The 24641-nt window shown below is 43.7% G+C and overlaps 1 protein-coding gene and 1 long non-coding RNA gene across 2 annotated transcripts; both read right to left on the bottom strand.

The window, feature by feature from the left end:
* Positions 1-4790: 4790 nt before the first annotated feature.
* On the bottom strand, positions 4791-5948 carry LOC142289749 (uncharacterized). Its single transcript, XR_012750148.1, has 3 exons — positions 5903-5948; positions 5070-5231; positions 4791-4850 (listed from the first exon to the last, which is right to left on the bottom strand). It is a non-coding gene; the product is annotated as an uncharacterized LOC142289749 (long non-coding RNA).
* A 1908-nt stretch (positions 5949-7856) lies between these two features.
* Positions 7857-11737, bottom strand: LOC142289741 (uncharacterized). Its single transcript, XM_075333687.1, has 5 exons — positions 11635-11737; positions 10890-10974; positions 10487-10572; positions 10054-10215; positions 7857-8062 (listed from the first exon to the last, which is right to left on the bottom strand). The coding sequence occupies exons 1-5, from the start codon at positions 11735-11737 to the stop codon at positions 7857-7859; spliced, it is 642 nt and encodes a 213-aa protein (XP_075189802.1).
* Between the last annotated feature and the right edge of the window lie 12904 nt (positions 11738-24641).

Here is a 24641-nt window from a genome sequence, read left to right on the forward strand (position 1 = left end):
TGCTGAAAAAACAAGCACAGTGGGCACGGGATTTCTAGAAATCCTGACCACTATGCTTGTACTGTATAACGCAGCGTTTTGGATGCAGCAAAACAACGCTGCATCCAAAATGCTACAAACACTGATCGTGGGCACGCACCCTAAGATCAGCACCCCCAACTTCAGCACAGCCATGAAAAAAGACAGAAGCCTGTTCTGAAACTCATCTGTCTGGTGGACAAATCCCACACCACACAGAAGCTGTGGACTGTTATCAATCAACAAATAGGTGTCTGTTCGGTCACTGTTAAAATTTTTTGTTTCTTCATTTACATGCTATGTTACCATAATTACTAGGGTGACAGAAGCCCTTTAACCCCTTCAGCCCCCGGGCACTTTCCGTTTTTGCATTTTTGTTTTTTGCTCCCCTTCTTCCGAGAGGCGTAACTTTTTTATTTTTCCATCAATCTTGCCATATGAGGGCTTGTTTTTTGCGGGACGAGTTGTACTTTTAAATGAAACCATAAGTTTTACCATATAGTGTACTGGAAAACGGCAAAAAAATTCCAAGTGCGGAAAAATTGCAAAAAAAGTGTGATCGTACAATAGTTTTTGGGATATTTTATTCACTGTGTTCCCTATATGGTAAAACTGAGGTATCTATGTGATGCCTCAGGTCGGTGCGAGTTTGTAGACACCAAAATGTATAGGTTTACTTGTATCTAAGGGGTTAAAAAAAATTCACAAGCTTGTCCAAAAAACGTGGCGCACGTTTTGCGCCATTTTCCAAAACCCGTAGCGTTCTCATTTTTCAGGATCTGAGGCTCAGTGATGGCTTATTTTTTGCATCTCGACCTGACGTTTTTAACGGTACTATTTTTGAGCAGATGCTACGCTTTGATCGCCTGTTATTGCATTTTGCGTAAAATTTGCGGCGACCAAAAAACGTAATTTTGGCGTTTGGAATTTTTTTGCCGCTACGCTGTTTACTGATCAGATTTATTGATTTTATATTTTGATAGATCAGGCATTTCTGAACATGGCGATACCAAATATGTGTGTATTTTTTATTTTTTTAACCCTTTAATTTTCAATGGGGTGAAAGGGGGGTGATTTGAAATTTTAGGTTTTTTTATTTTTTTTTAATTTTTTAAAACTTTTTTTTTTACTTTTTTTTTTTATTTTACTAGTCCCCCTAGGGGGCTATAGCGATCAGCAATCCGATCGCTTTGCACTATCTGCAGATCTCAGCTACAGAGCTGAGAACTGCAGATTTGCTGCTTCACTTTCAATGCCGGCTGTATTCCGGCATTGAGAGGAAGTGAGTCATGTTAGCTACAGGCGTCATCACATGACCCTGTGCTACCATGGCAACCGCCGAAAGTCACGTGATCATGTCACGTGACTTCCGGTGGGGGCGGGGTAAGTGACTGTCATGGCGGCGCCCATATACATATCGCTGCCAAGATTTTGGCAGCGAAATGTAAGGGGTTAATGGCCGCAGGTGGAAGCGATTCCAGTCGCAGCTAGCAGGCACACATGTCAGCTGTTGATAACAGCTGATATGTGCGCGGAACGCCGCCGCCTGCCGGCGGCAGGGGGCGGGGCTTACTGGCACACGATCCATGACGTACCCAGTACGTCATGGGTCGTTAAGGGGTTAAGTCATTTGCCTATGTACATTTGTTTGCAGGGCAATTCTCCTGCTCTTATCCTATTTAGCTTCCTTTTTCAGCCCCTTAACCCTTACTACAAACATTTTACAGCACAGAGCTTCTGGTCCCCATTGACTTGTATGGGGTTCGTTGTCGGGAGTCAACATCAGTTCCTGAACCAAACTTTCTTTCAGTCCGTGGAAGTTTGGTGAACTCGAATATCCATGGGTCTGCTAATCCTTACTAAAGACTCTTAATAGAGATGAAAGAATTCAACTTCTATTGTACAAAAATGTTGTATTCTTCAAAGTGAAGATTTTTTGCAATTTGCATCACACGAATTGAGCAATTTGTCTGCCAGGTGCAGCCACAGATTTACTTAATCTTCCTCCACTTGCAGCCATCTTGTGTCTTCTTCACCCTGGGTTGGAATTTCCAGCTTGACCAGGCCTCTGATGTTTTTTTGGGCCGTGATCACGGATATGCATCTCCAAAAGCAATAACTAGACCTGGGCGATGCAAGTCATTAAGTTGTGATGTCATGATGTGCACCATAGTGGTATGATGTGCAGTGACATAAAGGTCCTGGTCAAAGTGTAGGTCTCAGTCTCATTGTGAAACAGTCCAAAGAAGATGTGCACGATTAACGAGTAACCTAAAATGTGTGGCAACTATAAGCCTCCATGTGTTTAATGACTACATAAAATATTCTCTCCTCAGTGATGTGTACACTCTGCTGTATTGTAAAGAGTAACAAAAGCTCAGATACACTGCAACATTTTATCCACTGACTTCTTTATTAATTTCATTCAAGATGGGTAATGTAGAAGTTCCCATTAGAAGTCATGGCAATATTATTAAAAAGTGCCCCGATGTTAAGGATGATAAAGGGCCATGGGACTCACAAAGAGTCGGCCTTCAGTACTCAGGAGAGGAAAAACCCCCAGTGGAGGAAACCTCTAGGGAACCTTGACTGAAGGACTGCCCTTCCCTTAGGCTGTAGATGGTCATTGATGAGAACAGAGACCGAGCCCGGAATCTGTCTCATGGTGCAGCAGGTAAGTCACTCTATTTGGGATTATATCTAGCTGCAGAAAGTCCTTCAATAATTTTATCCACTGATGAGAACAGAGACCGAGCCCGGAATCTGCCTCATGGTGCAGTAGGTATCTCACATGATCTGTGAGTGCGTCTAGCTGCAGACAATCCAGTAAACGTAGTATCCGGTGAAGAGAACAGAGACCGAGCCCGGAATCTGCCTCATGGTACAGTAGGTATCTCACATGATCTGTGAGTGCGTCTAGCTGCAGAAAATCCAGTAAACGTAGTATCCGGTGAAGAGAACAGAGACCGAGCCCGGAATCTGCCTCGTGGTGCAGTAGGTAACTCACATATTCTGTGAGTGCGTCTAGCTGCGGAAAGTCCAGTAAATGTAGTATCCGGTGAAGAGACCAGAGACCGAGCCCGGAATCTGCCTCATGGTGCAGTAGGTATCTCACATGATCTGTGAGTGCATCTAGCTGCGGAAAGTCCAGTAAATGTAGTATCCGGTGAAGAGAACAGAGACCGAGCCCGGAATCTGCCTCGTGGTGCAGTAGGTATCTTACATATTCTGTAAGTGCGTCTAGCTGCGTAAAGTCCAGTAATTGTCGTATTCAATGGTTTGGGTCAGAGACCGAGCCCGGAATCTGCCACTTTTTGTTGGTGTAAATTTGTCATCTCCAGCTGGATCCCATGTTCTTTGTGGGAACACAGCGAGACGCCGCTCTTCCTCACCTGTAATATATAGGTTAGAAAATCAGCAAAACAGTAAAGATTATTATAAGTACATGAACACAGAATATAATGGTTGGGGCAACAGAATAATGTCATCCATTGTCTCTAGATTATATGTAATACAGCATTATGTAATATATAGTGGGCATTATTTAATGTCTATATTCAGGTATGTTGTACACCCTATAAGTGATGGGAATAGTACCCTTCACCATTTTTTTTTATCTTGTTTGATCAGATTACAGCTTCCTAGCAATCCCTCACTCATGGTACATATACAACGCTCCATCTTGTTTTTTATAACCCCTTGAAAAAGCTGTTATGGCGAAACAACTGCAAGGGTTGAAGTGGTGGCCTCACATTTTTGCTACTACAGCATGTCTAAACATACTTAGCCCTGACATGACTTTTTGTTATTAGTTTTGTGCATTAATAAGGCTTAGTACTGGTACAAGAACTTGCTTATGGCATCTGGTAGTAAAATTGATTGCCGATATTGAGCACTTTTTATTAAGCAATCAGCTCTTTTGATTTAGTACATTTCCATTTTAAGCTAGTATTGCTGTATATGGATATTGTGATCTTAACCAAATATTGATCTCATTGTTTTGGTCATGCTCACCCACTCTTCTTCGTGTTTTTAATTTGTTAGTCATATGATCAGCCATTGTGATTTCTTAAACATAATTTATATTATTCTTTATCATATTTGTGATTCGAGAATGACAACAACCGATTCTCACGTAGCCGGAAAGTCTTAGCTCACAGCATAAAGAAAAATAATGCTTCCATCGTTTAGGTCGTTAGTGCCCAATTTCTAATTATTAATACTTTTAATACTAAAACATAATATATATCATAAAACATAGAAGCTCTAAGAACTTACATTTGGTTTTGACCAAAAAAGGCCAGAAGCTCCTGACAGGCAAATGTCATGGAGCCTTTAGCTGTCGCAATGTATTTGCCCAGGCCAAGATATTTGTCAAAATCTTGAGGAGGCGGAGGAGTAGTCAACAGCGGAGGATTCAGAGGAGAAGGTGGAGTCTGTTCTCTGTCCTCTTGTTCTGTAACAGACAATGTGTATAAGATTAGATCATTAATGGACATTGATTCTACTCTGTTCAGAGATACTAGGACAATAGGAAGTTGCTCTAACTGCAATTCGAAAATATATTGATTTTAGATTTTAACTTATGTGACTTATGTAAATTAGAAGAACAGATAATATTAAAGGTACTAAACAATCTGCTTATCAACAAGAAGAAAAAATGAACTTACTGTCAGACGAGATGATCTCATCCTCATCTATGTCCATATTGATGACTATATAACCAGGACCAGGCGTAGAGCTGTTGAGGTTTTCGAGGACCTCTCTCTTTTCTGCCATCGATCCATGAGAAACATCATCATTTGCAATATTTATTTCATCCTCTTGTTCTTCTGTAAGGTGTAAGATTGAAAATATCATTAATAAAATTAAAGTTTCTATATATTTGTTAAAGAATATTAGTATTATACAGATTTTATAACCCTTATACCTAACTATGAAAATAAAATGATCTACCACCAGTTAATCTTTTAGATATTGATTAAATATATATTTAAATAAATATATCAGTTTCTCTATTAAATACTTGATATTAAAACCTAAGAACGTACTGTTAGAGGCAATGATCACATCCTCATCTAGGTCATTATTGATGATCACACAAAAAGGGCCAGGCGTAGAGAGGTCGATATCTTCAAAGACATCTCTCTTTTCATCCATCGGTCCATGAGGAGCATCATCAGTTACTTTTTTGATTCCATCCTCTTGTTCTTCTGTAACATAAAACATTGAAATTAGCATTTCTAAAATATGTTAAATAAGTTCTATATGTTTGTTAAAGCAGCACCCCAGCGTTTGTTTCTCTTTCAGTGCAGGAGTGAGGCATTAAATCTTAGTCGCCGATTGCCCGTTCTTATACTCACCTTTTTTTTCATGCATTTTCAGCGCCACTCAGGTCCCACTCGTCATCTTGTGACTGTAACTTCTGACTGGGCAGAAGTCAGACGCTACGTCACAAGCTCCCAAAGCATCTCTATGAGAGCCGGAGCAAGGCCAGAATCAGGCTCTAATAGACTTGTATTGAGTTGTGACCTCCGGGCACCCCCATGAAACACTGGAGCTGTCAGCAGGTCACAAATCACAGAAGACCGACCGGAGTGCCGGTGATAGAAGATGAAAATGGCAGCAAATGTGAATGGCACACGGGGCAGGAGACTTGGACTTACTGCACCACTACAGTTGCTAAATTTTAAAAAAAGAATATTAATATTATATATTATTATATAAGTTTTGTAATGCTTAAATAGAACAGTAAAGTATGAAAACAGAAAGAATAAACCACCAGCGTGCATTCTATGTATAGAGTTTAAACACCTCTTTTAGAGACTTTTTTAATTGGCCATTTTCTTTCTGTTAAACACCTTATATAATCCCGAGAACTTACTGTCAGAGGCGATGGTCACATCCTCATATGGGTCAATATCAGTTATGACATAATGGGGGCCAAGCGTAGAGATGTTTTTTTCGATGACATCTCTTGTTTTGGCCATCAGTCCATCATCATTTACATTAGTGATGTCATCCTCTTGTTTTTCTGTAACACAGAACATTGAAATTAGTATTAATAATATTAAAGTTTTATATGTTTCTTAAAAATCTAAACATTATACAGGTTTTATCATCTCTTAATGGTCCAGTTAATTATGAAAATAGAGGGACCAAACCCTCAGAATTACAGTTTTGTATTGGGTTTTGTTCACCGACATGCTCCTTTTAGAAATAATTTGTATTTGGAATCTTTTCTTTGTTAAATACACGTTATAGTACACTAGCCGTAGCACCCGGCATTACCCGGGATAGTAACTGTCTCTCTGTTTCTCTTCCAGTCTCTGTCTGTCTCTCTCTGTGTCTGTCTGTCTGTCTCTATCTCTTTGTCTGTCTGACTCTTTCTCTGTCTGTCTTTTGCCCTGTCTGTCTCTCTATCTCTCTCCCTGTCTGTCTCTCTATCTCTTTCCCTGTCTCTCTGTATCTGTCTCTTTCACTGTCTCTGTGTGTCTCTTTCCCTGTCTGTCTCTGTCTGTCTCTTTCCCTGTCTGTCTTTGTCTGTCTCTTTCCATGTCAGTCTCTTTCCCTGTGTTTCCCTGCCTCTTTCCCTGTCTGTCTGTCTCTATCCCGGTCTGTCTGTCTCTATCCCGGTCTGTCTGTCTCTTTCCTGATCTTTCTGTCGCTTTCCTGATCTGTTTGTCTCTTTTCCTGTCTGTCTGTCGCTTTCCCTGTCTGTCTTTTTCCCTGTCTCTGTTTCTATCCATGTCTGTCTGTCTGTCTCTTTCCCTGTCTGTCTCTTTCCCTGTCTGTCTCTTTCCCTGTCTGTCTCTTTCCCTGTCTGTCACTTTTTCCCTGTCTGTCACTTTTTCCCTGTCTGTATTTTTCCCTGTCTGTCTCTCTATATCTTTCCCTGTCTCTCTGTATCTGTCTCTCTCCCTGTCTGTCTCTGTCTATCTCTTTCCCTGTCTGTCTCTTTCACTGTTTGTCTCTTTGTCTCTTTCCCTGTCTGTGTCTTTCCCTGTCTGTGTCTTTCCCTGTCTGTCTCTTTCCATGTCTGTCTGTCTTTTTCCCTGTCTCTGTTTCTTTCCCTTTCTGTCTGTCTCTTTCCCTGTCTGTCGCTTTCCCTGTCTGTCTCTTTCCCTGTCTGTCTCTTTCCCTGTCTGTCTCTTTTTCTCTGTCTGTCTTTTTCCCTATCTGTCTCTTTCTCTGTCTGTCTCTTTCTCTGTCTGTCTCTTTCCCTGTCTGTCTCTTTTTCCCTGTCTGTCTTTTTCCCTCTCTGTCTCTCTATCTCATTCCCTGTCTCTCTGTATCTGTCTCTCTCCCTGTCTGTCTCTATCTCTTTTCCTGTCTGTCTCTTTCCCTGTGTTTCCCTGTCTGTCTCTTTCCCTGTTTGTCTCTTTGTATCTTTCCCTGTCTGTCTGTCTCTTTCCTGGTCTGTCTGTCTCTTTCCCTGTCTGTCTCTTTCCCTGTCTGTCTCTTTCATTGTATCTCTTTCCCTGTCTGTCTCTTTCATTGTCTGTCATTTTGTCTGTCTCTTTCCCTGTCTATCTATCTCTTTCCCTGTCTGTCTCATTCCCTGGCTGTCTGTCTCTTTCCTGGTCTGTCTCTTTCCCTGTCTGTCTGTCTCTTTCCCGATCTGTTTCTTTCCCTGTCTGTCTATCTATTTCTCTGTCTCTTTCCCTGTCTGTCTCTTTCCCTGTCTGTCTCTTTCCCTGTCTGTCTCTTTCCCTGTCTGCCCCTTTCCCTGTCTATCTCTTTCCCTGTGTTTCCCTGTCTGTCTTTCCCTGTCTGTCTGTCTCTTTCCCAGTATGCATTCTATGTATAGAGATTAAACACCTCTTTTAGAGACTTTTTTAATTGCCCATTTTCTTTCTGTTAAACACCTTATATAATCCCGAGAACTTACTGTCAGAGGCGATGGTCACATCCTCATATGGGTCAGTATCAGTTATGACATAATGGGGGCCAAGTGTAGAGATGTTGTTTTTTTCTATGACATCTCTTGTTTTGGCCATCAGTCCATCATCATTTACATTAGTGATGTCATCCTCTTGTTCTTCTGTAACACAGAACATTGAAATTAGCATTAATAATATTAAAGTTTTATATGTTTCTTAAAAATCTAAACATTATACAGGTTTTATCATCTCTTAATGGTCAAGTTAATTATGAAAATAGAGGGACCAAACTCTCAGAATTACAGTTTTGTATTGGGTTTTATTCACCGACATGCTCCTTTTAGAAATAATTTGTATTTGGAAGCTTTTCTTTGTTAAATACACGTTATAGTACACTAGCCGTAGCACCCGACATTACCCAGGATAGTAACTGTCTCTCTGTTTCTCTTCCAGTCTCTGTCTGTCTCTCTCTGTGTCTGTCTGTCTCTCTCTATCTCTTTGTCTGTCTGTCTCTTTCTCTGTCTGTCTTTTGCCCTGTCTGTCTCTCTATCTCTCTCCCTGTCTGTCTCTCTATCTCTTTCCCTGTCTCTCTGTATCTGTCTCTTTCACTGTCTCTGTGTGTCTCTTTCCCTGTCTGTCTCTGTCTGTCTCTTTCCATGTCAGTCTCTTTCCCTGTGTTTCCCTGCCTCTTTCCCTGTCTGTCTGTCTCTATCCTGGTCTGTCTCTTTCCTGATCTGTTTGTCTCTTTCCCTGTCTGTCTCTTTCCCTATCTATCTATCTGTCTCTTTCCCTGTCTTTTTGTTTTACCTGTCTCTGTCTCTTTCCCTGTCTGTCTCTTTCCCTGTCTGTCTCTTTCCCTGTCTGTCTCTTTCTCTGTCTGTCTCTTTCTCTGTCTGTCTCTTTCTCTGGCTGTCTCTTTCCCTGTCTGTCTCTTTTTCCCTGACTGTCTTTTTCCCTGTCTGTCTTTTTCCCTGTCTGTCTCTCTATCTCTTTCCCTGTCTCTCTGTATCTGTCTCTCTCCCTGTCTGTCTCTGTCTATCTCTTTCCCTGTCTGTCTCTTTCCCTGTGTTTCCCTGTCTGTCTCTTTCCCTGTTTGTCTCTTTGTCTCTTTCCCTGTCTGTGTCTTTCCCTGTCTGTCACTTTTCCTGTCTGTCTGTCTCTTTCCCTGTCTGTCTGTCTCTTTCCCTGTCTATCTGTCTCTTTCCCTGTCTGTCTTTTTCCCTGTCTGTTTCTTTCCCTGTCTGTCTCTTTCCCTGTCTCTCTCTTTCCCTGTCTGTCTCTTTCCCAGTCTGTCTCTTTCCCTGTCTGTCTCTTTCTCTGTCTGTCTCTTTCTCTGTCTGTTTCTTTCTCTGTCTGTTTCTTTCCCTATCTGTCTCTTTTTCCCTGTCTGTATTTTTCCCTGTCTGTCTTTTTCCCTGTCTGTCTCTCTGTATCTGTCTCTCTCCCTGTCTGTCTCTATCTCTTTCCCTGTCTGTCTCTTTCCCTGTTTGTCTCTTTGTCTCTTTCCCTGTCTGTCTCTTTCCTGGTCTGTCTGTCTCTTTCCCAGTCTATCTGTCTCTTTCCCTGTCTGTCTGTCTCTTTCCCTGTCTGTCTGTCTCTTTCCCTGTCTGTCTGTCTCTTTCCCTGTCTGCCTCTTTCCCAGTCTGTCTCTTTCCCTGTGTTTCCCTGTCTGTCTTTCCCTGTCTGTCTGTCTCTTTCCCTGTTTCTTTCCCTGTCTGTCTGTCTCTTTCCCTGTTTCTTTCCCTGTCTCTGTCTCTTTCCTTGTCTGTCTCTTTCCCTGTCTGTCTCTTTCCCTGTCTGCCTCTTTCCCTGTCTGCCTCTTTCCCTGTCTGCTTCTTTCCCTGGCTGCATTGTGACATGCCAACATTCCATTTAAGGGCATGGCTGCACATTCTGAAGTTCTGCCTGCACTGTGGCTCCCAGCTCCATTGATTTTAATGGAGGAAGGTTTTTTGGCGAATAACTGTAAAGTGCAGGGTTAAGATTTCCCCTCAAAACATAGTTTATGACGTTCCCTGAGTCAAATGGAGTGTCTGTGCAAAAGTTTGTGATTGTACATGCGACAGTGCGAATTCCTTTAGCGGGCATACACACATACACACATACATACACTCAGCTTTTTATATTAGATGATAAAAGCTGGAAAACTTACTGTCAGAGGAGACGATCACATCTTCATATGGATCCATATTGATTGTGACATAATGGGGGCCACACGTAGAGATGTCGCTGTTTATGGGGACATCTCTGTGGTCATCCATGGGTCCAGGAGGAGCACCATCATTTATAATAGGTGTTTCATCCTCTTTTTCTCCTGTAACAGAACATTGAAGTCAGCATTACAAAAGGAAAAACTTCTATATGTTTCTTCTAGATTCTTCCCTCTATGTCTATGATACATTCACTTGCAACATCTACTAAGAAATTATTTTTACTTTTTTATTATTTTCTCTTTTAAATATATTTCATGTCTTGAAAGAGACGGATCAGAAAGTCACTAGAGTAATTATCCAACTTTACACTGTGGACTGCGTCACCGAGAAGTCTCTGTATAGACACCGATATTACTGTCAGACCGTACTTACCGCTAGGATGAGCCCCACTCTTTTTATCTGCTTCTGTGGAATATCGTCTTGTAATCCGTATCCAGAATTTACTCTTAGTCAGGTGTCTATAAAATGATAAAAACAAAAGTCAGTTGTTGAAATAAACCCTATCTATGTTCTGCAGACTCTTATAAAGACAGATTTATCATCTTTTTTTATTAGCCCTATCTGCAGTAATTTTTGGTATCTTTTACAATTAGCATTTTTTTTTTTTAATAGTTTACAGAAAGGTCCATTGTGCTTCCAGCAGGTCAGACTTTAGTTTAGGAGTCACCAAACATCTACAGTAGATTATATCTTTTACTGAATCGTGTGATAACCTGAAGATGTGATATTTCTTATACAGGCTCCTGTGTAGCCCATAAATCATTATAAGACTTACCCACATAAGATGGTACAGATGATACCAAGGAAAAATCCACACAAGAAGAGAACGGCAGCAGATATATCAAACATAGTATAGAATTCTAGAGGGAGAAAAGATCAAGAACATGTCAGATATTTAGAGCTACTAATATATACATTATATTTTGCACCTAATTTACTTAACCAGACCTAGGACCATCCCTCTGAGTAAGGGAACGCAGACACAATAAATATCTGTCCACCAGAGGTTCAGCTGGCAGATATTTCTCCGGACTCCTCCATACACAGGAGCGCTTACTCTGCCAACCGCACCTATTGTATGTTCTCTGTAAGAAGGCCGCTGGTAGACCCCTCTGGGGCCGGCTTATTTAGCTGAGACCAAATTAGCAACACTTGGAAATTGGACATTGGACTGTGGGCAGCGCTGCTGAGATCGGCGAGTTTGACTCTCGTTAGTCTCATGAGTATGGCGGGCCTGAACTCTAGGACTGAACAGATCAGGATAATAGTAAATCCCAAAAAGTGGAGACATTCCTTAAAAATCAAACATTTGTAATTATTTCCCCCAAAAGTATTAATGAAATCACACAGATGAATCCCCATTCAAGTTTACAATTTGTTTGAGGGCCTGGAATAGGGAACACATGATGCGAGAAGACTCCTAAAATTACAAGTAACTTATGAATATTCCTCCATGAAATGTATTATCTCAGTTACTAACAATAATCCCATAATGAGTGAATATTTGGTAAAGCACTTACCTGCAGGGATCAAAGCCCTGGAATCATGGCGGCCGGTGGTGATAGGCGCGCCATCCACAGATGCTAATAGCAAACTGACAAATAGAAGAATTGCAAATCGCATTTTAGCCTGGAGGAATATCGCTTGTTGTGTAGTACACAGTCAGCCACTCCAAACAGAGCCTCTGCCTGCAGCGTCACTCATTAGAACCACACGGGCAGTGACAGCACAATGGTGACCTCATGTGACATCACGGAATGTGATCATCATCAGAGGACGAGTAGTAAATGAAATAAGCAGGTAAATACTGGAAAACTGAAGGATCTGAGGATTTTCTGATCGGTCCTTATAACACAGATAATGTAGCCCTTATATCTGTAGGTACAGAGGTGCTGACTTCTTCTTTAAGTCCATTCCTATAGTTAAAGCACCACTCCAGCATTTTATTTATTGCAGCTCTGGAGTTCTGCTTCTAATCTAAGGTCCCTGCCCCATTCACCTTCTATCAGCGTCTCTCCAAGCGGTCTTTAGCAGGTTGTGACCTGCCGAATCGCTCTAGTGTTTCATGGTGCGAGCTGGAGGTCACTTTTCAATACAAGTCTAAGCATGGCAGACACTAATAGCCTGGGTGGGGGGGTCCCTCCTTTCATGGCAACCAGCTGCATATTATAAATAAATATATATACATATATATATATATATATATATATTTTTTTTTTTTTTAAATATATATATGTGTATATATATGTATATATATATACAGTTAGGTCCAGAAATATTTGGACAGTGACACAATTTTCGCGAGTTGGCCTCTGCATGCCACCACATTGGATTTGAAATGAAACCTCTACAACAGAATTCAAGTGCAGATTGTAACGTTTAATTTGAAGGTTTGAATAAAAATATCTGATAGAAATTGTAGGAATTGTACACATTTCTTTACAAACACTCCACATTTTAGGAGGTCAAAAGCAATTGGACAAATAAACCAAACCCCAAAAAAAATTTTTTATTTTCAATATTTTGTTGCGAATCCTTTGGAGGCAATCACTGCCTTAAGTCTGGAACCCATGGACATCACCAAACGCTGGGTTTCCTCCTTCTTAATGCTTTGCCAGGCCTTTACAGCCGCAGCCTTCAGGTCTTGCTTGTTTGTGGGTCTTTCCGTCTTAAGTCTGGATTTGAGCAAGTGAAATGCATGCTCAATTGGGTTAAGATCTGGTGATTGACTTGGCCATTGCAGAATGTTCCACTTTTTTGAACTCATGAACTCCTGGGTAGCTTTGGCTGTATGCTTGGGGTCATTGTCCATCTGTACTATGAAGCGCCATCCGATCAACTTTGCGGCATTTGGCTGAATCTGGGCTGAAAGTATATCCCGGTACACTTCAGAATTCATCTGGCTACTCTTGTCTGCTGTTATGTCATCAATAAACACAAGTGACCCAGTGCCATTGAAAGCCATGCATGCCCATGCCATCACGTTGCCTCCACCATGTTCTACAGAGGATGTGGTGTGCCTTGGATCATGTGCCGTTCCCTTTCTTCTCCAAACTTTTTTCTTCCCATCATTCTTGTACAGGTTGATCTTTGTCTCATCTGTCCATAGAATACTTTTTCCAGAACTGAGCTGGCTTCATGAGGTGTTTTTCAGCAAATTTAACTCTGGCCTGTCTATTTTTGGAATTGATGAATGGTTTGCATCTAGATGTGAACCCTTTGTATTTACTTTCATGGAGTCTTCTCTTTACTGTTGACTTAGAGACAGATACACCTACTTCACTGAGAGTGTTCTGGACTTCAGTTGATGTTGTGAACGGGTTCTTCTTCACCAAAGAAAGTATGCGGCGATCATCCACCACTGTTGTCATCCGTGGACGCCCAGGCCTTTTTGAGTTCCCAAGCTCACCAGTCAATTCCTTTTTTCTCAGAATGTAACCGACTGTTGATTTTGCTACTCCAAGCATGTCTGCTATCTCTCTGATGGATTTTTTCTTTTTTTTCAGCCTCAGGATGTTCTGCTTCACCTCAATTGAGAGTTCCTTAGACCGCATGTTGTCTGGTCACAGCAACAGCTTCCAAATGCAAAACCACACACCTGTAATCAACCCCAGACCTTTTAACTACTTCATTGATTACAGGTTAACGAGGGAGACGCCTTCAGAGTTAATTGCAGCCCTTAGAGTCCCTTGTCCAATTACTTTTGGTCCCTTGAAAATGAGGAGGCTATGCATTACAGAGCTATGATTCCTAAACCCTTTCTCCGATTTGGATGTGAAAACTCTCATATTGCAGCTGGGAGTGTGCACTTTCAGCCCATATTATATATATATATATATAATTGTATTTCTGAACATGTTTTTGTAAACAGCTAAAATAACAAAACTTGTGTCACTGTCCAAATATTTCTGGACCTAACTGTATATATATTTAAAAAGCTGAGTGTATATACAGTACAGACCAAATGTTTGGACACACCTTCTCATTGAAACAGTTTTCTTTATCTTCATGACCGGAAAATTGTAGATTCACATTGAAGGCATCAAAACTATGAATTAGCACATGTGGAATGAAATACTTACGAAAAAAGTGTGAAACAACTGAAAATATGTCTTATTTTCTAGGTTCTTCAAAGTAGCCACCTTTTGCTTTCATTACTGCTTTGCACACTCTTGGCATTCTCTTGATGAGCTTCAAGAGGTAGTCACCGGAAATGGTTTTCACTTCACAGGTGTGCCCTGTCAGTTTTAATAAGTGGGATTTCTTGCCTTATAAATGGGGTTGGGCCCATCATTTGTGTTGTGCAGAAGTCTGGTGGATACACAGCTTATAGTCCTACTGAATAGACTGTCAGAATTTGTATTATGGCAAGAAAAAAAAGCAGCTAACTAAAGAAAAACGAGTGGCCATCATTACTTTAAGAAATGAAGGTCAGTGAGTCCGAAAAATTGGGAAAATTTTGAAAGTGTCCCCAAGTGCAGTGGCAAAAAACATCAAATGCTACAAAGAAACTGGCTCACATGAGGACCGCCCCAGGATAGGAAGACCAAGAGTCACCTCTACTGCGGAGGATAGGTTTATCTGAGTTACCAGCCTGAGAAATTGCAGGTTAACAGCAGCTCAGATAAGAGACCAGGTCAATGCCACACAGAGATCTAGCAGCAGACACAACTCTAGAACAACTGTTAAGAGGAGACTTTGTGCAGCAGGTCTTCATGGTAAAATAGCTGCTAGGAAACCACTGCTAAGGACAGGCAACAAGCAGAAGAGACTTGTGTGGGCTAAAGAATACAAGGAATGGACATTAGACCAGTGAAAATCTGTGCTTTGTTCTGATGAGTCCAAATTTGAGATCTTTGGATCTAACCACCATGTCTTTGTGCTGCGCAGAAAAGGTGAACGGATGGACTCTATATGCCTGGTTCCCACCTGTTAGGACTAGGAGGATGGGTAGGCCCAGGAGGTGGATCCACTGGGCTAAACACCTCACCAAGGGCAAGGTGCCCGGTAGCTGGAGCACTACGGGTAGCAGGACAGTCCGTTCAGAGGAGTGGAGTGAAGAAGTCCCTGGGACCACGGAGTCTCTGAAGGCAGTCCGGGTGACGGAGCTCAAGTTTGGAGGCCGAGATGATGTCAGGCAGAATCCGGAACCAACGGAGCGAGCAGGTGGGTCACCACACGGATCCAGGGATCGGAGATGGTAGGGACTGACGAGATGGCGGACAGTCACCGTTCGGGGTTCTGGAATCGTCAGGACCGGTTGGCGAGACAGGAGCGACTCTACAAGAGAGATAGGTAAGTACGAGACAATGGCACAGGGAGACCTGACTCCTAGCTTAGCAAACACGAAGAACAGGCCCCGCCCAATTGGAAAGGAACCCTCTATATACCCTGTACCTGCATCTTCAATATCCTGTTGGAGGACGCTGGCCCTTTAAGAAAAGGTCAATGACCGCGCGCGCGCCCTAATGCGCATGCGCGAGGCCCGGGTGCCAGAAGCCAGAGCAGGATGCGGTGTGCAGGAGGCAAGAGTGCCGGGCCGGCTCAGGACAGCAGACGAGCGCCGGGACCGGGGACTGGGTTGCCTGGAGGATGCAGGTGAGGGAGCATGGAAGCTGAGGAGCGGGGGACCGGGGAGCGTGGCACGGGAGCGGGGAAGCGAGGTCCGGGAGCGGGGGAGCGTGGCAGGGGAGCCGGGGAGCAAGGCAGGAGAACCGGGGAGCGTGGCACGGGCACCGGGGAACAAGGCACGGGCACCGGGGAGCGTGACACCACCTTGAAGAATGGAGGAGGAGGTGTGATGGTGTGGGGGTGCTTTGCTGGTGACACTGTTGGGGATTTATTCAAAATTGAAGGCATACTGAACCAGCATGGTTACCATAGCATCTTGCAGCGGCATGCTATTCCATCCGGTTTGCGTTTAGTTGGACCATCATTTATTTTTCAACAGGACAATGACCCCAAACACACCTCCAGGCTGTGTAAGGGCTATTTGACTAAGAAAGAGAGTGATGGGGTGCTACACCAGATGACCTGGCCTCCACAGACACCAGACCTGAACCCAATTGAGATGGTTTGGGGTGAGCTGGACTGCAGAGTGAAGGCAAAAGGGCCAACAAGTGCTAAGCATCTCTGGGAACTCCTTCAAGACTATTGGAAGACCATTTCCGGTGACTACCTCTTGAAGCTCATCAAGAAAATGCCAAGAGTGTGCAAAATAGAAATCACAGCAAAAGGTGGCTACTTTGAAGAACCTAGAATATAAGACATATTTTCAGTTGTTTCACACTTTTTTAAGTATTTCATTCCACATGTGTTAATTCATAGCTATGATGCCTTCAATGTGAATCTACAATTTTCAGAGTCATGAAAATAAAGAAAACTCTTTGAATAAGAAGGTGTGTCCAAACGTTTGGTCTGTACTGTATATATGTATGTATGTATTTATGTATGCATGTAGGTATGTCTGTGTGTATGTTCACTAAAGGAGTTCGGACAGTCACATGTGCAATCACGAAATTTTGCACATACGCTCCATTTGACTGATTTGTTTTGAAGGGAAATTTTAACTTCGCGCTTTACAGTTGTTTGCCAAAAAACCTGCCTCCATTAAAGTCAATGGAGCTGAGAGCAACAGTGCAGCCAGAACTTCAGAAGAATGTTGGAGTGTCACAATCCAGCCAGGGAAAGACACAGACAGACAGACAGACTGACAAAGAGACAGGGAAAGAGACAAGGAAATAGACAGGGAAATAGACAGAAAGACAAGGAAAGAGACAGACATACAAAGAGAGACAGACAGGGAAAGAGACAGACAGGCAGAGACAGACAGACAGGGAAAGAGACAGACAGGCAGAGACAGACAGAGACAGGCAGAGACAGACAGACAAAGAGACAGACAGGGAAAGAGACAGGGAAAGAGACAGGGAAATAGACAAAGAGACAGACAGGGAAAGAGACAGGGAAAGAGACAGGGAAATAGACAAAGAGACAGACATGGAAATAGACAGACAGACAGGGAAAGAGACAGACAGGCAGAGACAGACAGACAGAGACAGGCAGAAACAGACAAAGAGACAGACAGGGAAAGAGAGACAGATAAAGAGACAGACAGGGAAAGAGACACACAGACAGGTAAAGAGGCAGACAGACAGGGAAAAAGACAGACAGGGAAAGAGACAGACAGACAGGGACAGACAAAGAGACAGAAAGAGAAAGACAGGGAAAGAGACACACAGACAGGGAAAGAGGCAGACAGACAGGGAAAAAGACAGACAGGGAAAGAGATGGAGAGACAGGGACAGACAAAGAGACAGAAAGAGACAGACAGGGAAATATACAGACAGGCAGAGACAGACAGACAAAGAAACAAACAGACACAGATAGACACAGACAAAGAGACAGACATTGAAAGAGACAGACAGGGAAAGAGAAAGACAAACACAGAGAGAGACAGACAGACAGGGAAAGACATAGAGAGACAGATAGGTAAAAAGATAGCGAGACAGATAGGGAAAGAGATAAAAAGACAGACAGGAAAAGAGACAGACAGGGAAAAAAGACAGACAGACAATAGATAGAGAAAGGCAGGGAAAGCGACAGAGAGACAGACAGATAGAGAAAGAGACAGACAGAAAGCGAGAAAGACGGTGACTGTGAGAGAAATAGAGAGACCGTAACTATCGCGGGCACACACTGTATATCTAATATATAAAGCTGAGTGTATGTGTCTGTGTGTGCATGTGTCTGTGTATGTCCACTAAAGGAATCCGCACTGTCGCATGTACAATCACAAAATTTTGCACAGGCACCCCATGTGACTCAGGGAACGTCATAGACTATGTTTTGACAGGAAAATTTAACTCTGTGCTTTACAGTTACTCTCCAAAAAAAATGCCTCCATTAAAGTCAATGGAACTGCGAGCTATAGGTTATTAATAGCAGCTGTGAGTGGTTGCTATAGGAACAAAATAAATTGTTAGTATAAGAAGCTCATGTGAGAGGTAATAAGATGTCGGTGGGGAGATGGATAGAGAGAGAGACAGAAAGAGACAGACAGACATAGACACAGACAGAGTAAGAGGCATACAGGGAAAGAGACAGAGAGAGAGAGTCAGACAGAGACAGACAGACAGGGAAAAAGACAAAGAGAGACAGACAGTCAAAGAGAAAGAGGCAGACAATGACAGACAGAGACAGATAGACAGGAAAAGAGACAGGCAGACAGGGAATAAGACAGACAGAGAGACAGACAGGGAAAGAGACAGGGAAAGAAACAGACAGGGAAAGAGACAGGAAAAGCGACAAAAACAGGGAAAAAGACAGGGAAAGAGACAGGGAAAGATACAGGGACAGAGACAGGGAAAGAGACAGAGACAAGGAAAAAGACAGGGAAAGAGACAGAGACAGGGAAATAGATAGGGAAAAAGACAGAGACAGACGGGGAAAGAGACAGGTGGGGAAAGACACAGAACTGGAAAGAGACAGACCTGGAACGAGACAGACAGGGAAAGAGACAGATGGGGCAAGAGACAGACTTGGAAACAGACAGACTGGGAAAGAGACAGACAAGGAAACAGACAGACTGAGAAAGAGACAGGCAGGGAAAGAGACTGACAGACAGAGATAGAGAGAGACAGACAGAGATAGAGAGAGACAGACACAGAGAGACAGATAAACACAGAGATAGAGAGAGACAGACACAGAGAGAGACAGACACAGAGATAGAGACAGACACCGAGATAAAGAGAGACAGACAGAGAGACTAATAGAGACAGACAAAGAAATAGACATAGACAGACATAGAGATAGACACAGACAGACAGACATGGATAGAGACAGAGACACATATGTATAGAGACAGACACACAGACAAAGACAGACAGGGAAAGAGACAGATAGCGAGACAGACACACAGAGACAGACAGAGTCAAACAGAGTCAGACAGAGACAGACAGAGAGAGACAGACAGAGACAGACACACAGAAACAGACAGACAGGGACATACAGAGACAAACAGACAGAGACTGACAGAGAGACAGTTACTATCCCGGGCAACGCCCGGGTACTACAGCTAGTATATATATAAATATACACAGTATATCAAAAAAGTGAGTACACTCCTCACATTTTTACAAATATTTTATTATACAGTGCCTTGTGAAAGTATTTGGCCCACCCTTGAATTTAACCTTTTTCCACATTTCAGGCTTCAAACATATAGATAAAAATTTTAAAGTTATGGTGAAGAATGAACAAATGGAACACAATTGTGAAGTAGAATGAAATTTAGTTCTTATTTTAAACTTTTTAAAAAAATAAATAACTGAAAATTAGGGTGTGCAATATTATTAGTCCCCTTTACTTTCAGTGCAGCAAACTCACTACAGAAGTTCATTGAGGATCTCTGAATGATCCAATGTTGTCCTAAATGACCGATGATGATACATATAAGTCACCTGTGTGTAATCAAGTCTCCGTTTAAATGCACCTGCTCTGTGAAAGTCTTAGTGTTCTGTTTAAAGTGCAGAGAGCATCATGAAGACCAAGGAACACAACAGGCAGGTCCATGATACTGTTGTTGAGAAGTTTAAAGCCAGATTTGGTAACAAAAACATTTCCAAAACCTTAAACATCCCAAGGAGCACTGTGCAAGTGATCATATTGAAATGGAAGGAGTATCATACCACTGCAAATCTCCCAAGACCCGGCCGTCCATCCAAACTTTCATCTCAAACAAGGAATGATCAGAGATGCAGCCAAGAGACCCATGATCACTCTGGATGAACTGCACAGATCTACAGCTGAGGTGGGAGAGTCTGTCCATAGGATAACAATCAGTCGTACACTGCACAAATTTGGCTTTTATGGAAGAGTGGCAAGGAGAAAGCCATTTCTCAAAGATATCCATAAAAAGTGTCATTTACAGTTTGCCACAAGCCACCTGGGAGACACACCAAACATGTGCAAAAGGTGCTCTGGTCAGATGAAACCAAAATCAAACTATTTGGGCACAATGCCAAACGATATGTTTGACTTAAAAGCAACACAGCTCATCACCCTGAGCACATAATCCCCACTGTCAATCATGGTGGTGGCAGTATCATGGTTTGGGCCTGCTTTTCTTTAGCAGGGACAGGGAAGATGGCTAAAATTGATGGGAAGATGGATGGAGCCAAAAACAGGACCATTCTTGAAGAAAACCTGTTGGAGTCTGCAAAAGACCTGAGACTGGTACGGAGATTTGTCTTCCAACAAGACAATGATCCTAAACATATCATGAGCAAAATTCTCAACATATGAACCATTACAGGTTAGCCAGAGATTGGCCTCAATGAGCTAAAATCTCCGACAGCACTACTCACAGAGAATATTAAACGAATGAGGAGAACACTGAGTATATGTGCAAAACATTGAAAATTTATTAGGAAAAAACACAATAAAAGACAAAATTAAAAACAAATAAAATGTCACCATAGAAAAATATCATGGGGAATTGACAATTCAATCATTAGGACAGAGTCAAATGTTTCAGAGTGTATTTAAAGAGTTGTATTGAAATACCAAAGATACAAAGGGTAATCAAATAATATATAGTAATAGGATCAAGGTATCAGGCTAGAAAATTATAAAAACACTCTGAAGACGTCTGCCTAAAGTGTAGGTCCCAGGGGAGGGATTTGTAATAGAACCTGCACACACCAACTCCCATATATAATGGGGGAAGGTTATAATAAAGTGCAAGGAATAACCTTAACTTAAGTGATATACCAAAATGACATGTGTCACAAATGTATAATAGACAAGAGGTTATACCGAGACTATGAAAATGAATATACCTTGGGGGCGGAGCTGGACATGGCCGGGTAAAGACGTGTTTCTCTGGAGCTCCTGCTTATAATCCTCCATAACGCCGGCTATTATACATAAAATGGGCAAATCATCGGCCAAGAAGGGCAAGCCCTGCACCCCAGGACGGCCACCTGCTCCCCTGAATAATATTGGAGCCTACTTTACCCGCTCCAAAGAATCGGGGGCAACCTCGCAGCCGGAGCAGGAATTGCGGCCTGCAGAATCTGAAATGGATCCTGCCCCTGTCCGGATGCCTGAGGATACAGCAACTTCGGGGACCCGAGAGAAGGGTGACACAGCTGAGATCCCCCATGATGCGAGAGGGCCCACCGGGAGACCCACAGCAGCGGTGAGCAAGATTCAAAGCCCTGCGGCGGGGGAACTAGTGAAGCTGCAGACGCCATTCCAAGATGGCGCTCACCTACCTGAACCGCAGCCCAAGGGTCCGGTGCTGGAAGACGGGACACTCGCAGCCGCGACCTCGCCTGCCTCACGCGCCGCTGCATCGCCGATGGGAGCGGTGAGTCCTCGCAGCCCACCCGCAGCTGGTGTCGGCGGGATCAGGGAGATATCGGCGTGCGGCCGTGGATTGCACGCGAGGTCAGGCTTAGGGGATGAGTCACCGCTCCAGCCTCAGACTCAGGGAGAGCAGGCTCCACGTAGAGCGGCTGAGGCCCAGACAGGAGCAGCAGATACCCCTAACAGACTGCCTGATCACAGGCCCCCAGTGCAGGGCTGGAGGGGGGACCTGCTGACGAGGGCCCATATCAGTAGTGGCAACAACAACACAAGCCACACTTCCTGGCCAAGGGACACACAACCCCTGGGGGGTCCAGTGACTGGAGGGGGACTGCATGAATCCAGGGAGACGGCCACCGAGTTCTGGGGGACGCCCCAGATGGAAATACCCCCCACCTCACCCAATAGTTGGTGCACAGGATCCTCCTGGGCTGAGAGCCTGGGGGACACAGACGGGGTTCCGGAAGGGGGTGTACTGATGCCCATGAATAAAGGGCCCATGGTATCAGGGGCAGCCCCACTTCGTCTTGTAACCGTGTCACCATCATGGAGCGGCATAAATAATCCCCAAAGTACACAGCAAATGATATACGGTCCAGTTGTGCAGGACTCTTTCAGTGCATACCCCAATATATCCTACGCTGCAGCCTCGACAAGTGAGGACCGCCCGGCGTCCTTGGCAGACCTGCGATCACTGCTGCAAGCGATCCCCACCAAGAATGACATTGCAGCACTGGCTAATCAAGTGGTGGCGGAATGTAAGCAAGAATTTATCCAGCTGCGATCTGATCTTTCCTCACTCACCCATAGGGTTGATACCCTCACTGAGCAGCAATCAAATTCACAAGTCTCCATACAATCTATCCAAGAGACAGTACAAAATCAGTCTAAGCAGCTATTTGCCCTTCAACAACACGTTGATGATCAGGAGAACAGAAATAGAAGGAACAATTTAAGAATCAGAGGCCTTCCTGAGTCTATAGCTGCTCCGGACATCCCCGGCGTCCTCCGTTCCATTTTTAATAACTTGTTAAAGAAACCGCCGGGTGCCCCTCTAGAGCTCGATAGAGCACATAGGGCTCTACGTCCCCCAGATCCGGATGATCCCCGCCCAAGAGATGTGGTCTGTAGGGTGCATTTCTTTGCAGCAAAGGAGGCTATTCTACAGGCAGCCAGGAAGAAACCAAACTTGTCATACAATGGATCTGCCATCCGCATAATGCCAGATCTCTCCAGGCACACTCTAGCCCAACGTGCTACTTTGAAGCCCCTTCTGGATGTTTTGAAAGAAAAGGGACTTCCGTTCCGGTGGGGGTTCCCATTCTCCTTGGCGGTGCAAAAAGACTCTCAATGGCGGGTCCTGCGCTCCCCGGAGGACCTCCCGGCGTTCATCAGGAGCCTGGGCCTACCTACAATCCCTATAGCGGCCTGGCCGACTACTCTGCTTCAGACCTGGACCCCCAGGGAAAGGATCACATCCACCAAACCAACCCCATTCCCGGGGCCCAATAGGGGCCTGCCTCCAAGAGGAGAACGGGGCCGTGGGGCAGGACGCTCTCGATACCCGACATAGAGAAGCCCTGAGGCCGTGTGCACCTTTATGACTTATTCTATACACAGTTATTTACAGTTATTTACAACTAAGTGACTTTCATCTGCTGCGTTTAAACCTATTCATTGCCCGTATTACATTAGCCATCAATACCTTAGCCGGTGCTTATGGTTATCTTTAATATTTTTAGTATATCCGGAGTTCTGTTTTGCTTTGCTATGTCTGACATCCTTTTTCCCCAAATAGGTGGGGATCCCCTGTCCTGCCAAGCAAAGGCGGATATGTTCCCTAGGAACGTTTGTTCGAATCTAGTTTATTATACAAGGTTTTGTGCTCTGATGTTCTCTTTGTCTTCTTCTTCGCTATACTCTACTTCTTTCAACCCTCTCCCTCCTTCCTCTCTTGGCGGCCGGGCTGATCGTGTTCGATCCCCTCTCTCATGTATCTTTAATGTCACACTCTCTTATAGATGGCGGACCTGACTATTGCCTCTTTTAACGCCAGGGGCCTCAATGTTCCGGAGAAACGAACACAGATCCTGTACCACTTCCATAAACAGAAGGTGAGCATGGTGTGTTTCCAGGAGACCCACTTCAAACAAGGGCATGCCCCCATTTTCAAAAATAAGTATTATCAGACATGGGTATCCTCAGACAACCCGGATTCCCGATCTAAAGGGGTGGCGATAGCCATCCATAAATCCCTCCCACATCAAATCCTAAAATGTACGACTGATAGTCTTGGACGGTACATCATCCTCTCGCTGAAGGTAGGGGATCAAACACTCACAGTCATTAACGCATATGCCCCAAACCAAAAGCAAGATAGCTTTGTCACCCGCCTGGTAGACGTTGCGGTCCCTCTGATACAGGGTACAGTGGTTCTATGTGGCGACCTCAATGTCACCCTCGACCCCACATTGGACAACTCCAGGGGGAAATCTAACATTGCTTACAGCACAATCAAACGTATTAAAAAAGCTCTATTGCGTATTCAACTGTTCGACACCTGGAGACTGAAACACCCGTCCGACAGAGATTATAGTTTCTATTCCCACACTCAAGACTCATACAGTCGCATAGACTATATACTTTTACAACATAACGCTCTCCCCTGGATTCGACACACTGGGATGGACAACATACTATGGTCGGACCATGCTCCGGTCTATTGTACAATTGAGATACCCTCCCTCTCGACCCCCAGGGGTTCGTGGCGGCTTAATGAGTCGTTGCTGTTGGATGAGCTCTGTGTTTCCGACGTTCAGACCTCTATCACGGGGTTCGTAACAGACCACTTAACTGATGACACAGCCCCCACTTATAAGTGGGAAGCATTGAAATGTGTCATACGAGGTATTTTTATTAAGCATGGGTCCCGAATCAAAAAAGAACGGGCCCAGGATATAGTAACAGCCCTTCGTAGGGTCTCTGAACGTGAGCTTATCCACAAACGAGCACTATCGGCCGCGAACCTACAGGCCCTTTTACAGGCCAGGATGGAGGTCAAAAAGTTGTTGGATTCCTCATATAAGCGCCTGATACAGGTAGGGAAAGGGAGGTTTTATGAGTTTGGAGATAAACCGGGCAGGTTACTGGCCAACGC

Source organism: Anomaloglossus baeobatrachus, chromosome 1 (genome assembly GCF_048569485.1).
Source record: "Anomaloglossus baeobatrachus isolate aAnoBae1 chromosome 1, aAnoBae1.hap1, whole genome shotgun sequence".
Classification (NCBI taxonomy): Eukaryota; Metazoa; Chordata; class Amphibia; order Anura; family Aromobatidae; genus Anomaloglossus; species Anomaloglossus baeobatrachus.

Bases quoted from the DNA above. Each gene is read 5' to 3' on its own strand.
- LOC142289741 (XM_075333687.1), bottom strand. From the start codon at position 11,737: ATGCGATTTGCAATTCTTCTATTTGTCAGTTTGCTATTAGCATCTGTG. The intron at 10,573-10,889 runs GTAAGTCTTATA...ATCATTTTATAG, and splicing joins ATCTGTACCATCTTATGTGG to ACACCTGACTAAGAGTAAAT. The intron at 10,216-10,486 runs GTAAGTACGGTC...GTTCTGTTACAG, and splicing joins GAGTGGGGCTCATCCTAGCG to GAGAAAAAGAGGATGAAACA.